General features: G+C 35.1%; 2 protein-coding genes across 2 annotated transcripts; both read left to right on the top strand.

Annotated features, from left to right (window-relative positions):
* The first annotated feature begins 3,986 nt into the window (after positions 1–3,986).
* On the top strand, positions 3,987–10,243 carry LOC110605117 (probable ubiquitin-conjugating enzyme E2 24). The gene is made up of 9 exons (XM_021743443.2): positions 3,987–4,360; positions 4,820–5,717; positions 5,866–7,352; positions 7,729–7,872; positions 8,316–8,759; positions 8,857–8,920; positions 9,010–9,149; positions 9,337–9,648; positions 9,734–10,243. The coding sequence occupies exons 3-9, from the start codon at positions 5,982–5,984 to the stop codon at positions 9,968–9,970; spliced, it is 2,712 nt and encodes a 903-aa protein (XP_021599135.1). The 5' UTR covers positions 3,987–4,360; positions 4,820–5,717; positions 5,866–5,981; the 3' UTR covers positions 9,971–10,243.
* Positions 10,244–10,833: 590 nt separating this feature from the next.
* On the top strand, positions 10,834–14,082 carry LOC110605249. Its single transcript, XM_021743678.2, has one exon. It carries the CDS (start codon positions 10,995–10,997, stop codon positions 13,896–13,898), a length of 2,904 nt encoding a protein of 967 aa, XP_021599370.1. The 5' UTR covers positions 10,834–10,994; the 3' UTR covers positions 13,899–14,082.
* Positions 14,083–14,573: the final 491 nt, after the last annotated feature.

Below are 14,573 nucleotides of genomic sequence, written 5' to 3'. Positions count from 1 at the left end.
CATGTAATAGGTAGTACGAATCTATTAAATAATTTTGATTAAACATTTTGAATTAAATGAAAAGTGAATTTAAAAGTTATTTGAATCAAGTTGAGTCGAACTGTTTCAAATCTTAATGATATTATCAAAGTGGTATATAAATGAAATATTAATCATGCAACCAAAATGATGTATAAGTTTATTATAATTATTATTATTTTCCGATTAGCATCGTAATTTTATGAATATTTCTCAAACTTTCCGAACAATCAATGCATGAAAAAAGGTCTAACACGTTTCTAATAACTTGCGGTAAGATCTAACCAAAGATTCAGTGAATCATAAATGCAAGTGGAAGGATTATTTATACAAGCATTATGCCACCTTATTTTTATATTTAATTTGTTTTTTATGCTTTAAACAGAGATAGTGCTCCTAACCCTCTTATCTCAATATTATTATATTTCCTCTTCAAAAAATAAATAAATAATATATTGAAATTAATATATTATAATTGATTATGTTAATTAATGATTATATAATGTCTGAATTGAATAATTTCGGTAGGATTGTTAACTTTGAAACTAATTAAAAGAAAAGAATTTTGGGTCATGATGAGCGTAATTTGAAATAATGATGAAGAGCAGCTTTCCATTATTTTCATGCTTAATACGGCATCTGACCCCATAGTATTGATAGAGAGACTGATTCTTACACTTTTTTTTTTCTCCTCCCTCTCATTTGTTATTATAGAATGGGGATGAGAATGAGATGATGATTTCTGAGTCCACATTCATTGGTTGTTAGGCTTCTACACAGCATCTTTCTTCCTTATCCAGTGACAAATTAGAGGAAGAAGGAACTTTGAGAAAATTATGAAAATGCATCACGTTCTTTTTTCAATTTTTAATTTGAAAATTGATAATTCTCAGAAATTATTAAAAATATTAATATAAAAATAATATTATGAAATGTTATTTTAATACAAATTAAATTATAAAAATAAAAAATAAATTGAGATTTTAAAAATTTATTGATTAAGAAGAGTATTATTTTCTTTTGTTTTTGTTGGTTGGAAAAAAGAATGCAGACGCCTAGGGATATTTCAAGTTGTAGAGGTGCAGGTGGGTTTCTATGCAAATATTGTAGAGATAGGAGATCATCACCATCAGCATTAGGGTGAGCATTCGGTCGGTTCGGTTCAAAACCGAACCGAACCGAATAAACTGAAAACCGAAATTTTAGTGTTTATGAAAATCAAACCGATTTTGGTCAGAAACCGAATCGAACCGAACCGGTCTGATTCGGTTCGATTTGATCGGTTTCGATTTTTAATAATTTTTTTATTTTTTACATTTTATTTTTAATATTTTAAAATTTAATTAAAATATTTTAATTTTAATTTTAATATGATTTAATTTCTCTATATTATTGAAAAAATATATTATTATCACTAATCGGTTCGGTTCGGTTTTTTCAGTTTTTTCTGATTAAAACCGAATCGAACTGAAATAACCGAAATTTCTGAAATTAAAAACCAAACCGAACCGAAATATATAAAAAATCGAACTAAAATTTTAAATCAATTTGATTCGGTCGATTTTTTGAATTTATACCGAATAATGGGCACCCGTGATCAGCAATTCCAAAAATCTCATTCCTTTTGCTTAAAAAAAAAAAAAAGTTGATTATCACTTCTATTGCTGACACTTACCTCAACCCAAACTCTGTTGAGCATGGACCCTTGTGCTCACTATAAGGTCATTAGAAGTTTGAGGACCCCATCTTGGGCATATATACTCAAGAAAGAAACTGCCACTTGTAAATTGTTATCCACCCAATAAAGAGAAAAGGAAGGCAAAAAATATAATATTCCAAAAATAAAAAAATAAAAAACCTTTGCTCCACATTGAAGTGGAAAGAGATTGTTAGGAAGTAGTCTCTTTCATTGCTCTTACTTTCCAACTAGATAGTGAATTATGATTTCCAAAAAAAAAAAAAGTGAATTATTGTTGTTTGAGAAAACAAAATTTTTGAAATTCTAATTCTTTTCTTTTTAAAATATTTGATTTAGTAAATAATAAAACGTCAATTTGCAAGTTAACTAGTTGACACGGATTGTCCATCTCTTCTCCTTTCTTCATTTTCATCTCTTTTTCTTTTTAACAACTCATTTTCTCTTTTTTTAAATTTTTTTAGAAAAAAAGAAAAAGAAAAAATAACTCGTAAATTTAACATTATATTCAACTCAAAACATTAAGATAACGGATGGGTACTTTTCGGCAAATTTATATATATTTTCTTATCATTCTTCTAATATGAGAATTCTAAAATTTGCATATTTCCAACAATTTATGCTCAGTCATAGATTTATTTTCCAATTTTGCTTGGCTCTAATGTTTTCTATTTGGATAACACAGTAAGCTTCTATATGAAAAGGCTAGTGGCTATTGAAAGAAATCAGGCTTTTGGTTTCAACTTTGTTAATCATTATCACTTCAACTGCTGAATTGAATCCTTATAATCGGGGGGCCTCTGACACCATATCATAGTCGGGCACTTGTAGAGGAGTCAAGCTCAAAATCTATCAGAATCCATTATATAATCTGGTTTATTAGCGCACAATCCAGTCTACGATCGAATAAATTGAATTGACCGAGACTTGAACTCATAAAAAAGAAATTCAGCTCATCTGATGATATGATAGGGGAGTAGGAGAGCAGATTGAGCTATGCCACAACTCTATTAGCACGAATGCTAAAAGAAATTAAATGGTCGTCAAACAATGGTGAGAAGACAGGTACTTCAGGAAGTACAACTCTATATGACAGCGACAGGTAATGCAGTTATGCGTCATTAGAGGACAAAAAGAAAAAGGAAGAAAAGAAAGAAGGCTTGAACCATTCAGCTAACCTCACTCACTCACACTAAAGTTTTATTTTTTTTTTTGAATTTCCGATCACATCAAAATTCTACACTCATTCACATTAAAATTCTATCTTTTTCTGAATTTTCGACCATCAAATACTATCTTTATTAGCATCTAATCAATGGTGATTCTGAATTCGTGGATGGTCAGATTTCATCGATAAATATACCAAGAATATTCTTTATGCTCTTTTTAAAGGAAATGAAACAAATAGTTTTTAGAAACATAGAATGATCAAGAAGCTAACATGTGGAAACCATTACTATAACACGTGGAAAAGTATGAATTCATTGATTTTTAATTAGTGAAACTGAATAATGGTTTTCTTTTACTTTTTAGAATATGGAAACTATTTCTTAGTCAGGTCTAATGGATTTAATTTTTGATATTTTTAGCTTTTTAATACAAATTTATAGTAAAATATAATGAAAATTTTAGAATAAATTTCAAAAATTTGCATTTTTAGTTCAATACATGACAATTTAAATTTGATCTAAACAATAAAAAAAATAAAAATTTGAAAATGATATCTTTTCCTAATCCATTCAATAGGGTGTTAAAGGGAAATTTAGATAAGCTTAATTATTTTGAAATAAATTTTTTCTAAATTCAATTTGTTGCCGATTAAAAATATAAAAAATAAAATAAAAATCACATAGAGAATATTTTTTGTATTCACAAATAAAATAATCATTGAGCATTATATACAGAGCCGCAGTTTAAATATATTAAATTAAATTAAATATATTTTAATCATAAAAACTTTGTTTATATTTTTATAAATTTTGAGAAAATGACCTATTTTTAAAAAAATAATTTAATGCTTTCTTTAATAAAAAATATTTTATATTAATGCTTAAATATCATCAACTTTCCAAAAAATGTGTTAGAACTTGAAATCACAATCCTAAACATGCTAAAAATAATAAGTGAATGCTAAAATATATTAGGCATCTTTGATCATGCTGAGCTGATTGGTCTAAACAAGAAATTTTCTATTTTTAGTTAAAAGTTTCAGTATTTGTGTACGATAATGTCGGTATATTCTGCGGGGCCTGTCCATATACAACAGTCTCTAACTCTATATTCTCATTAGTTGTGAAAAGCATTCGTAAAACTCCAACATCTACCATTTTGCGGGAGAAAGAGAGAGATAGTGAGCCAAACTATACCCAATTCTGCAGAACGAATCAGAAAGACTGAGCCTTCCTTCTCTTCATTCTGCAATGTTTTCAGGCCTCCTTCATGGAATGATGGGTGGGGTTCGGGGAGGAAATTAGCCTCTCTGAATCCCTGATAAATTTTTCTTGGCAAGCCAAGTAAGAGACGATCAGAGGAACGTGGTTTGGTTAGCAAGTTATGAAGTGGGTCGAGTTCCTTTGATTGCCTCATGTAGATTCTTTGCTGGTGATTAGCTTTCATGGCTCCAGTGAAATATAGAAGCAGCAAATGGTGCAGTTTTCAACTTTTCTACTACTATATATATATATGTGTGGCTTGAATTGATGTTATTTTACTGTAAAATTAATGAATTTTAAGTTCTTGAGGTCTTAGTAACTGTTGTAAATTCAAGCAGTTGTTTCTGGGCAATGTTTTCCACCACCACCAGACACACACAGAGCTGATACTGTTAGAATTACTTTGGAATATCAAAACCACCTTCATGTTTGATAATATAGTTATAACAATTAAGAAAACTATGTAACTAAAAATATAGTTGTAATAATTTTTTTGTCTGTTCTTGAGATCACCTTTTTTTCTTATTCATGGATTCATATGGCCCATAGTTTCATCTTAAATATTTTAGCAAAATCATAGCTTCAATAGTTATTAGCTTAGCTTGAATCTGAATTTAGATTCATCTGCTTATATTTTAGTACATGATATTATTAATGGTTGTTTTCATTACAGGTTGCATGGAAATGTTAAATTAGATGGAGAATCATTCTTTTTTGACAACTAAATATTGGCAATTAAATCATGCTGTGAGAGAGATGTCTGTTCAATCTAGTTTTCTTTCAGACTTCTGCTGGTGAATGACTCCTTTGTGCAGCAAGTCTTCTTTGGCATTGGGCCTACCTGACTGAAAGCTTAGCTTGAAGCAGGGCAAATCTTCTTTGGCAGTAAATATTTCTTTCTGAAAGAAGCAGATCTGAGGAAATTTTGGTCATATATATAGTCATTAAGTTTCAGATCTTTTGGGCAAATCTCCTTTGGCAAAGTTACTGATGTTTCCTCTAGCTGGGCAGTTTACCTAACAGTGAATGACTTAGCAGAGTGGATACTTTTAGACTAGTTACTGAGGATTGCATACTTGCTACAGGGAAGATCTTCTGTGGCATAGAGTATTTCAGCCTATTGATACATTTCCTTTGCAGTGCAATCTTCTTTGAAGTTTCTTCTTGCAAGAGCTTCAGTCCATCTGTTGGGCAAATCTCCTTTGGCATCAGGAGTCCAGTGTGACTCCAATTATCCCTGTGGGTTATCAGGAGTCGTGAGCAGGCTCCCTATATCCCTGTAGGGCAAATCTCCTTTGGCATTGGGAGTTCTCAGTTGGCTCCCTATTATCCCTTTAAAAAGCTTTGGCATATAATCTCCACATTTAGAGGCCAAGCTATTTTGTTGGAATATCAATTGTAGCTTGGCATCAATTCTTGAAATCAGATCAACATCAGGATTCAATCTGCAGCATTGCTATTGTAGCCTAATCCTTTGCCAGGCTACTGTTTTGTTATCCACTGCTGTGTGTTTTAATATACGATTGAACAAGTACAGCTTTTGGAATTTCGGATTTCAACTTCTACATCTGGTACCTTCTGTCCTCTTCCTCACAATTAATTTTTCTTTCATTCTCTACATGTTTTTGAGTTGCTTTTTCTAATTTTAACTGATTATAATTCAACATTGAAATTTTATCATACTAAATAAGCTCTCTCTCTCTATTACTCTCACTACAGGTATATGTGCTTTGCAATAAGAAATCTGTGAAGTTCCGGAATAGGCATCATTTCTAGAGGGTTGAAAAGAAGTAAAGTTCTTATTGTTGAATTGAGGTGTTGATAAATTGTTGCAGATGATGATGGATATGCTCCCCAGTGATTCTGATTGGGAAAGTTTCAGTGACAGTGGCAGTGAGCTTGACTTTTTGTATGGTGGCCAAGCTCATTCCATTTTGTCAAGCCTGGAGGAGAGCATAGGAAAAATTGATGATTTCCTCTCATTTGAGAGGGGGTTCTTACATGGGGACATTGTTTGTGCTGTTGCTGATCCAGCTGGACAAATGGGCCGAGTTGTAAATGTCAAAATGCTAGTTGACTTGGAAAATATTCATGGAGAACTCACAAAAGGTGTTGATTCCAAGAATATTCTAAAGATTCGCTCCATTTCAGTGGGAGATTACGTGGTCCATGGGCCATGGATTGGAAGGGCTGATAAAATTGTGGACAATGTTGTTATCATCTTTGATGATGGGACTAAGTGTGAGGTTACTGCAGAGGAAAAAGAACAGCTTGTGCCTGTTTCTCCAAACGTACTTGAAGATTCAATGTACCCCTATTATCCAGGACAGCGAGTGCAGGTTAGGCTTTCTGCTGTTTCCAAGTCCACTAAATGGTTAAGTGGTGCTTGGAAGGAAAATCAGAATGTTGGAACTGTTTCTTCTGTAAGAGCAGGTCTAGTGTATGTCAACTGGCTTGCCTGTGCTATTGTTGGTAGCAGTTTGAGTTTGCCTGCTCCTCAACGTTTGCAGGATGCAAAAAATCTGACTTTGTTGCCATGTCTTTCACATGAAAATTGGCAGCTTGGTGACTGGTGTATACTTCCTGGCGTCGAGCTCATTAAAGAGCAAGATAAGATTGGAAAAGGGTTAAAGAAGCGAGATCTTTGCTCCAATTTTGAGGAAGCATTTGTGATTTTGAAGAGAAAGACCATTGTTGATGTTCTGTGGCAGGATGGCGGCTGTTCATTGGAGATAGATTCACAATCTCTGGTTCCTGTAAATAATGTCAACGCTCATGAATTCTGGCCAGGGCAGTTTGTACTTGAGAGGGGTGCTTCTGATGAGCCACACGTTTCTGGCAACCGAAAATGGGGCGTAATAAGTGCTGTTGATGCAAAGGAACGAACTGTAAGGGTGAAATGGAATCAGGCCAATAATGTGTGTGCTAACCAGGTGGAGGAAATTGTGAGTGCTTATGAACTGGTGGAGCACCCAGATTACTCTTATTGTTATGGTGACATTGTATTAAAAAATGTAGAACTAGATGATAAGTGTCATCTGGAGAAAGAGAATAGCATGGTTGAAGATGTTGACCTGAAAGACCAGGACTGTAGAAGAGGTCAGATTGATTATTCTTCTGATGGTTACTTGTCCAGTATTGGTTATGTTACCGGCTTCGAAGATGGTGCTGTCAAGGTGATATGGGCTTCTGGACTTGAAACCAAGGTGTGAGCTCTAGCCATTTTCATTATATATTAAAAAGATTTTTAACTGTTTTATGCTAATTAAGGATTTTTAGAGTTCTTATTTACAAGCTTGCACTGGATTTTTATTATTTTTTTGCTTTGACCGAATGCAAGTTATGTAAAGAATTAAGCAAAAAAAAGGATTTCATGCTCAATTCCAATTGTTGTTTAAACCCTTTGATAAGATCGCATAGTGCTAACAGCAGTGTTTGTTGCATTGAGCTATTAGAGGATTGCTTTGAACTAATTCTAGTTCTGTAAAAATCATATTTTAGATGATTGCCTGTTCTGTTTTTATCCATTGTGGAGATTGATTGAAGCATCAATCTTACAAAATTTGTTATACATCATTACAGGTTGCCCCGAATGGCATTTTTCGAATTGATAAATATGAAATTTCAACTGCAAGTTCTGCAACAAATGAGCAAAATGTTAGGGAAATGAATATGAATCAAGAAATGGTTGATCTTGACAAACAATCTGTTAGCCTGAAAGGAAAGGTAATGCTAATTCTCCCTCTCATTTATGAGCAGAATGGTATCCGATGCTTAGGGAAGCAAGTCACATATTGAAATAGAGGCATGCAACTTGGGAGTAGTTTTAAAATTTAGAAGACATTTCAGATGTTGCAACTTTAGTAAATTTTTTGGTGAATTTCAGATTACTCTTGACATCTTGGATCAATTTGCAAGGGCCAGTTTCTTGAATCTGATTTTGATTGCAGAGGAAATGCAGTAACAAGAAAATTAACAAATAAATGTTGCTCAGAAAATTATCTTTTGTTTATTGAATATGCTAGATTAGGGCAAAAAAAAAAATAAAAGAATTCTAGTGAATTTTCTTGCTTTGGGTCTACTCAAGATTCTGATTATCTAAAAGAAGCTTCTATCATCTGCATTTATCTCATTTAAAACTGGAAACTGAACAACAGTTTCATTCTCAGGACTTGCTAAATTCCAATAGCAACAATGCATACAAAAGTCTCCCATGGAAGTCTAGTCCCTTCTTTCTTCCTCAATCCACTGTTGGATTTTTCATGAGGATTGCAGAAAGTATATTTGGGTGCATTGGTTCTACGTCACTGTCTATCCCATTATCATCTGCTTCATTTCCTAAAGATGATAATCAATCTCAGACGCTTGAAGAGAAAGGAACAATGGAAAACTGTGAGCTCTGCACAGAGATGCAACCTCTGACACCATGTGAGATGCAGATATTTGAAAAGACAAGTTTAAAGCCGAAAGTCAACTATATGCAGGAGAATCAAGAACTTCAATCTTTATCCACCAACAAGAAATTAGGGAAGTTCACACAATTTGACATGGTCAGTGATTGCTCAGACCACCATTTTATTGAGCATGCAGAGAAAGGATTGGCATTATCTCAGGTCAGAGACTTGATTCCATTCTCAAAAAAAGATTCAATTAGTTAACAGATTAAACAGTCATGACAATAATTTATTTTCCCATTTCCTTTCCTCATAGGTGAAGAGAAGTTGGTTGAAGAAAGTCCAAGAAGAATGGAGTAACCTAGAGAAAGATCTTCCTGGTTAGCATTTGAGTGTTAGTCTAAGAAAATTGTTTCATTCTTCAAGTATGATATGTTTTTTCTGATTAGATCAATGATAATCTCAACAGAATCAATATATGTTCGTGTGTATGAGGACAGGATGGATCTCCTTGGAGCAGCCATTGTTGGTGCACCTGGAACTCCATATCATGATGGGCTGTTCTTCTTTGATATATATCTTCCTCCAGATTATCCTCATGAAACTCCTGTAAGTCGCCTAATCTAGACAATCCAAAATTTTACCTGTCTAATGATGCTTGAATAAGCAGCTACCTGCAAATTTATCCAAGGACATCCAATTTGCTAAAATTAGGGAGTCCAATATGTAGCTGTCTGTAATCTGTATACTATACTCGCATTGTGTGAAACATAATTGCTGATGTAATCTCGTCTAGTTGGTGCATTACCGCTCTGGTGGGCTTCGTGTCAATCCGAATTTATACGAGTCCGGAAAGGTCTGCCTCAGTCTCCTCAATACATGGACAGGCACAGGAACTGAAGTGTGGAATCCAGAGAGCTCCAGTGTTATGCAAGTTCTTCTCTCCCTGCAAGCTCTTGTGCTTAATGAAAAGCCTTATTTCAATGAGGCTGGGTATGATATGCAAATAGGAAGAGCTGAGGGAGAGAAAAATTCAGTGAGCTACAATGAGAATGCATTCATCGTGACGTGGAAGTCCATGCTGTACTTAATTCGCCAGCCACCAAAGGTAAAATGCATTTAGATAGTGACCAATCACGAACTAATATCTTATGTGGCAACTTTGTAACCATTGATGATGTATAATGGTGCAGCATTTTGAGGCACTCATAGAGGAGCATTTGAGGCAAAGAGCTGAATATATTGTGTCAGCTTACAAGGCATATATGGAAGGAGCTCCAGTGGCATACCCTTTTGGCTGTGGACAGATTGAGCATGAAACTCAACAGGGAAGTTCTACAGGATTCAAAATCATGCTTGGTAAGCTCTTCCCAAAACTTGTGGAGGCATTTTCTGCTAAAGGAATTGATTGCAGCCAATTCACAGACTAGAGAAGGTGAATGGCCATACCAACATATTTGTAAAATATGTATAATCTGTATCATATCAACATGTCCTTGGTGAAGGATAGTCTTCTGTGCTTGTTTTTGGGAAAAAAATAAATAAATAAAAAGAAAAAAGGAGAGTTGGAAGGGAAACTATGAAAATCCTTCCTGGTGTTATTGTATTATTATGTATTGTAACAGAACTATGTTATGGGTTGCAGACTGCAATACTACCAAGAATAAATAAATTAAAATAAAAGTTTGGATTGGTGTGCTAAACTGCTTTATGGTTTTCATTGTGTAGATAAATTATAATGATCTCATTATATATATATATATATATATATAATTGATTTTAAAAATAAATTAATAAAATATTTTGATATTACTCTACGGTACGAACGTACAGAACTAGTTGTTTTCTAATTATTGTTGGAGTGTCATTTGATTTCCTTCGAACGTTCGTACTGATAGAGTCGTGTTGTTCTCTGCTCCCATCATATCAGAGGAGCTGGATTCTTTTTGCGAATTTTAATTTCGATCGGTCCGACCGGCTCGATTGAAGATAGATTGTATATTAATGGTATGAGTTTAACTCTTATATAAAATTCTATTTAGGCCGTAGATGTTAGTAATCCAACTATCATAAATATAATTTTTATAATTATAATAATTATTATTAAAATAAATAATTAGTCGAATTCACGTCACACTTAAATTTAATGTTGCCGATTAGTAGGAGACTCCAATCCTCCCTACTAGAAACATGTTGTGGATAAAGTTCAGAAATACCCACTAGCAATTTGTTTGGTTGTTGCCATATGATCTGGTTTCTAAATTTTCCTCTAGAAAATTACTTTGACATGAAATAAAAAATATCCACAACCAAACACGCCCTGAAAATTTTGGAAAAGAGCCCAGATATGAGATATGCCCATGCCCAAGAGGAAAGGATAGGAATCCGGGTCGGATATTGTGACAAACACCCGAGAAACCGATATATAAAAGGCCACGGAGGGCTACTTCTTTTATGGGGATTTTCTTCGCCATCGGCAGAGGACTAATGGAGGAAACTGGCGATGCTCCTCAAAATTTTCCATTGCAGAAATGCCGTTTCCTAAAATACCCTTCAAAAATTGTTAAATTCTCTTTCGCTAACCTTCTTATCTTTTTTTATTTTTGTCACCTGGCTATCTCAGCAGCTGCAGCAACTTCAATTTCATATTCGAATTTCCTTGCTTATTATGCACAACACTGTAACCACATCGTCCCAGAATCTCCATCTACTGAGACCCGCATGAACTTTGCTCTTGGCCAAGACAAAGTCCTTCACTTTGATATTGCTTATTTCACCGGCGGCCATCAAATCCTCCCGAAAAGAGCTGTCACAGCCGATTTTTCTGCCATTTCGCTCTCTTTCCACCCAAAGAGAAATACTATTTCTCTTACTCAGACTCCTCACGTGCTTAAGTTCCAAGCGACTCTCAGATTCCACATTCCTGCACACTTTAACCTGACGTGGAAACGCAATTTGAGGGAGATCCGATTCCGTCCACCGAGAATTCCGATCCGTGCAGGGTCTTTGAGTTTCGAGCTTTATGGGTTTTGGTCCATGGATACTGGGAAGCTGTGTATGGTGGGATCTGGATCGAGTCATGCAAATTTGGGTGTTGTAAGTTCTTCGAATGTTGTTCTAAAGCTTAATTATCCCGTGAATTTTAGTAATATTAGTAGCTTGATTAGTGGAGTTTTGGAGAGTCTGAATAACAAGGGCAGTTCGGGTTATTTTGAGCCAATTTCGGTTTTGGGTATACCTCATTTCGGTGAATATAAGTACACATTGATAAACAGAGGTAGCAGTGGCTTGTGCTTTGATGGAAGTGATGGTGGTGAAGAAGACGATAATTTACATCTAGATTGGTTAGATCCCAGTGCTTGTTTAAGCCAATTGTATAAGTACGCTAGGACTTTTGAATTGGAGTATGGAAACGAGTGTGATCATAATGGTGGTGGTAAGTGCGATCCTCTTGGTGGCTATTCTGGGACTTTGCCCTTGTTTATGACAATTCAAGGAATTAGATGTGAACGTGAAGGTGGAATTCGGGCTTTGATAGGATTCTCAAACTCTGGTTATTTTGGCTCTGGACCTTTCAGTTATGAGAGAGTATTTGATCCTAATAGAATGTTAATTGGTGAGGGAGTGTGGGATGAGAAGAAGGACAGACTCTGTGTGGTTGCTTGTCGAGTCTTGCATTTAAAGGATTCATTAGTTAATGCTTCTATTGGGGATTGCTCAATTCAATTGAGTTTGAGGTTCCCTAGAATCTTGAACATTACACAACGGAATACTGTTGTGGGAAAAATTTTGAGCTCCATATCTGTAAATGAGACTGGCTATTTCAATGAAATCAGATTCCATGGTTCTGGGAATAGGATGAGGGGCCTTCCAGGCCTGAAGTATCAGTACACTATGCTTGACAGGATAAGTAAATCTTGTCCAAAACAGAACATGAGAGGCACAGGAAAGGCATATCCCAATGCTTATTCGTCAGACATGAGATTCCATATGTCAGTGAGAAATAGTGAAAGGCAAACAGCACAAGGTTATTCATCCCCATTGTTCGTGGGTGATCAGCTTTTCGAGCCCTATCAAATGAATGCAAACAGTGGTCTTCTAAATATTAGCTACAAGATGAGCTTCACTACTGCTTCTGATTTTAAGATGGGTAATAAGCTTTTGTCAAATGAATCTATAGAAATTTCAGCTGAAGGGACATATGATAATGAGACAGGTGTTCTGTGCATGATTGGCTGTTCACGTCCAATATTCCTTCTTGAAAACTTAACAAATTATCAATCAGAGGACTGTGAGATTCTGGTCAAGGTTCAATTTTCTCCATTGAATGCAAAGCGTGGGAATAACATCAAGGGAACCATTAAGAGCATGCGAGAAAAGTTGGATCCTCTTTACTTCGGGCAACTTGATGTATCTTCAAACTCAATTTATACAAGCCAAGCTGCAGAATCCATCTGGAGAATGGATATGGAGATTACCTTGGTTTTGATTTCTAATACTCTTGCTTGTGTCTTTGTGGGGTTGCAACTCTATCATGCTAAAAAGAACCCTGATGTGCTACCCTTCATTTCCTTTGTGATGCTTGTAGTTCTTACACTAGGCTACATGATACCTCTTCTGTTAAATTTTGAAGCCCTGTTCGTGGCAAATCATAACAGACAGGACGTTTTCCTTGAGAGTGGTGGATGGCTTGAAGTAAATGAAGTAATTGTGAGGGTTGTAACAATGGTTGCCTTTCTTTTGCAATTCCGTTTGCTCCAACTCAGTTGGTCTGCCAGGCAGAGTAATGGAAACCACAAGAGTTTGTGGCTTGCTGAGAAAAGGGTTCTCTATCTGGCTTTGCCATTGTTTGTAGGTGGTGGGTTGACTGCTTGGTACGTGCACCAATGGAAGAACTCCTATAGGAGACCGTATCTACGGCCACGCCATATGGGTTACCAGCGGGATTATCTTTGGATATACCTTAAATCTTATGCTGGTTTGATTCTGGATGGCTTTTTACTCCCGCAGATAATGTACAACATATTCTCCAATTCTAGAGAAAATATACTCACCTCTCCCTTTTATGTTGGCACAACTATTGTCCGCGTGCTGCCTCATGCGTATGACCTCTACAGGGCTCATAATTCTACCTGGTCCCTTGATTTATCATACATATATGGAAATCACAAACAGGATTTTTACTCCACTGCATGGAACATCATTATCCATTTTGGTGGTCTGCTGTTTGCTGCCTTAATATACTTGCAGCAGCGATTTGGCGGCCGTTGCATCATTCCCAAGAGATTTAGAGGAAATCCTGAGTATGAGAAGGTGCCTGTAGTTAACAGCGAGGAAATGCAAGAAGCCGTTCACTGAAGATATTATAGTTTGTATAGTGAATACTGCTTTTGATGCATGTTGAATACTGCCTTTGTTTTAAGCACTTAGTGAATATAGAGTTTGTTATTGATTTCTGATTCAACATTCTGGAAATGTGACAGGTTGTCAAGATCAGCCGAATATATTCTTGATAAAAGCTATTAACACATGCGTTTTTGAATTTCAGGATTGATACTTGCGTATTCTAGCCAATATGTCCTTTCTGCTGCTTTGTAGGTGGTGTTTGTACATGGTTTTTGAAACAGTCCGGTCCAATCTTGACCTAAATAACTTCCATTGAATTGGTAATTTTCACTTAACTCAAAATGGTTAATCTAAATTATTTGGTAGTATTAAGCCATTGAATTGGTAATTTATCGATGTGAAATGTCTCTTTCTCACATTAAATTTGTGATCACAATTAAATATTGAATCGGATATAATTGTTAAATCAAGACCGAATTTTCGAGTATTGTGGTTTGCTAATATCTCAGTTACGAGTAGCCATTTCCTCGCAATTAAATATTGAATTGGATATAATTGCTAAGTCAGAGCCGAACTCTCGAATATTATGATTCGCTAGTATTTCGGACGATTACATTTCGTTTCATACGAGTAGTCTTTTTCTTGCAACTAAATCTTGCTAAATTTGATCGCAACTGAATACTAAAT

The sequence above is a fragment of the Manihot esculenta genome, chromosome 17, assembly GCF_001659605.2.
Source record: "Manihot esculenta cultivar AM560-2 chromosome 17, M.esculenta_v8, whole genome shotgun sequence".
In the NCBI taxonomy this organism is placed as follows: Eukaryota; Viridiplantae; Streptophyta; class Magnoliopsida; order Malpighiales; family Euphorbiaceae; genus Manihot; species Manihot esculenta.
This window is presented reverse-complemented; position numbering and strand designations above follow the sequence as displayed.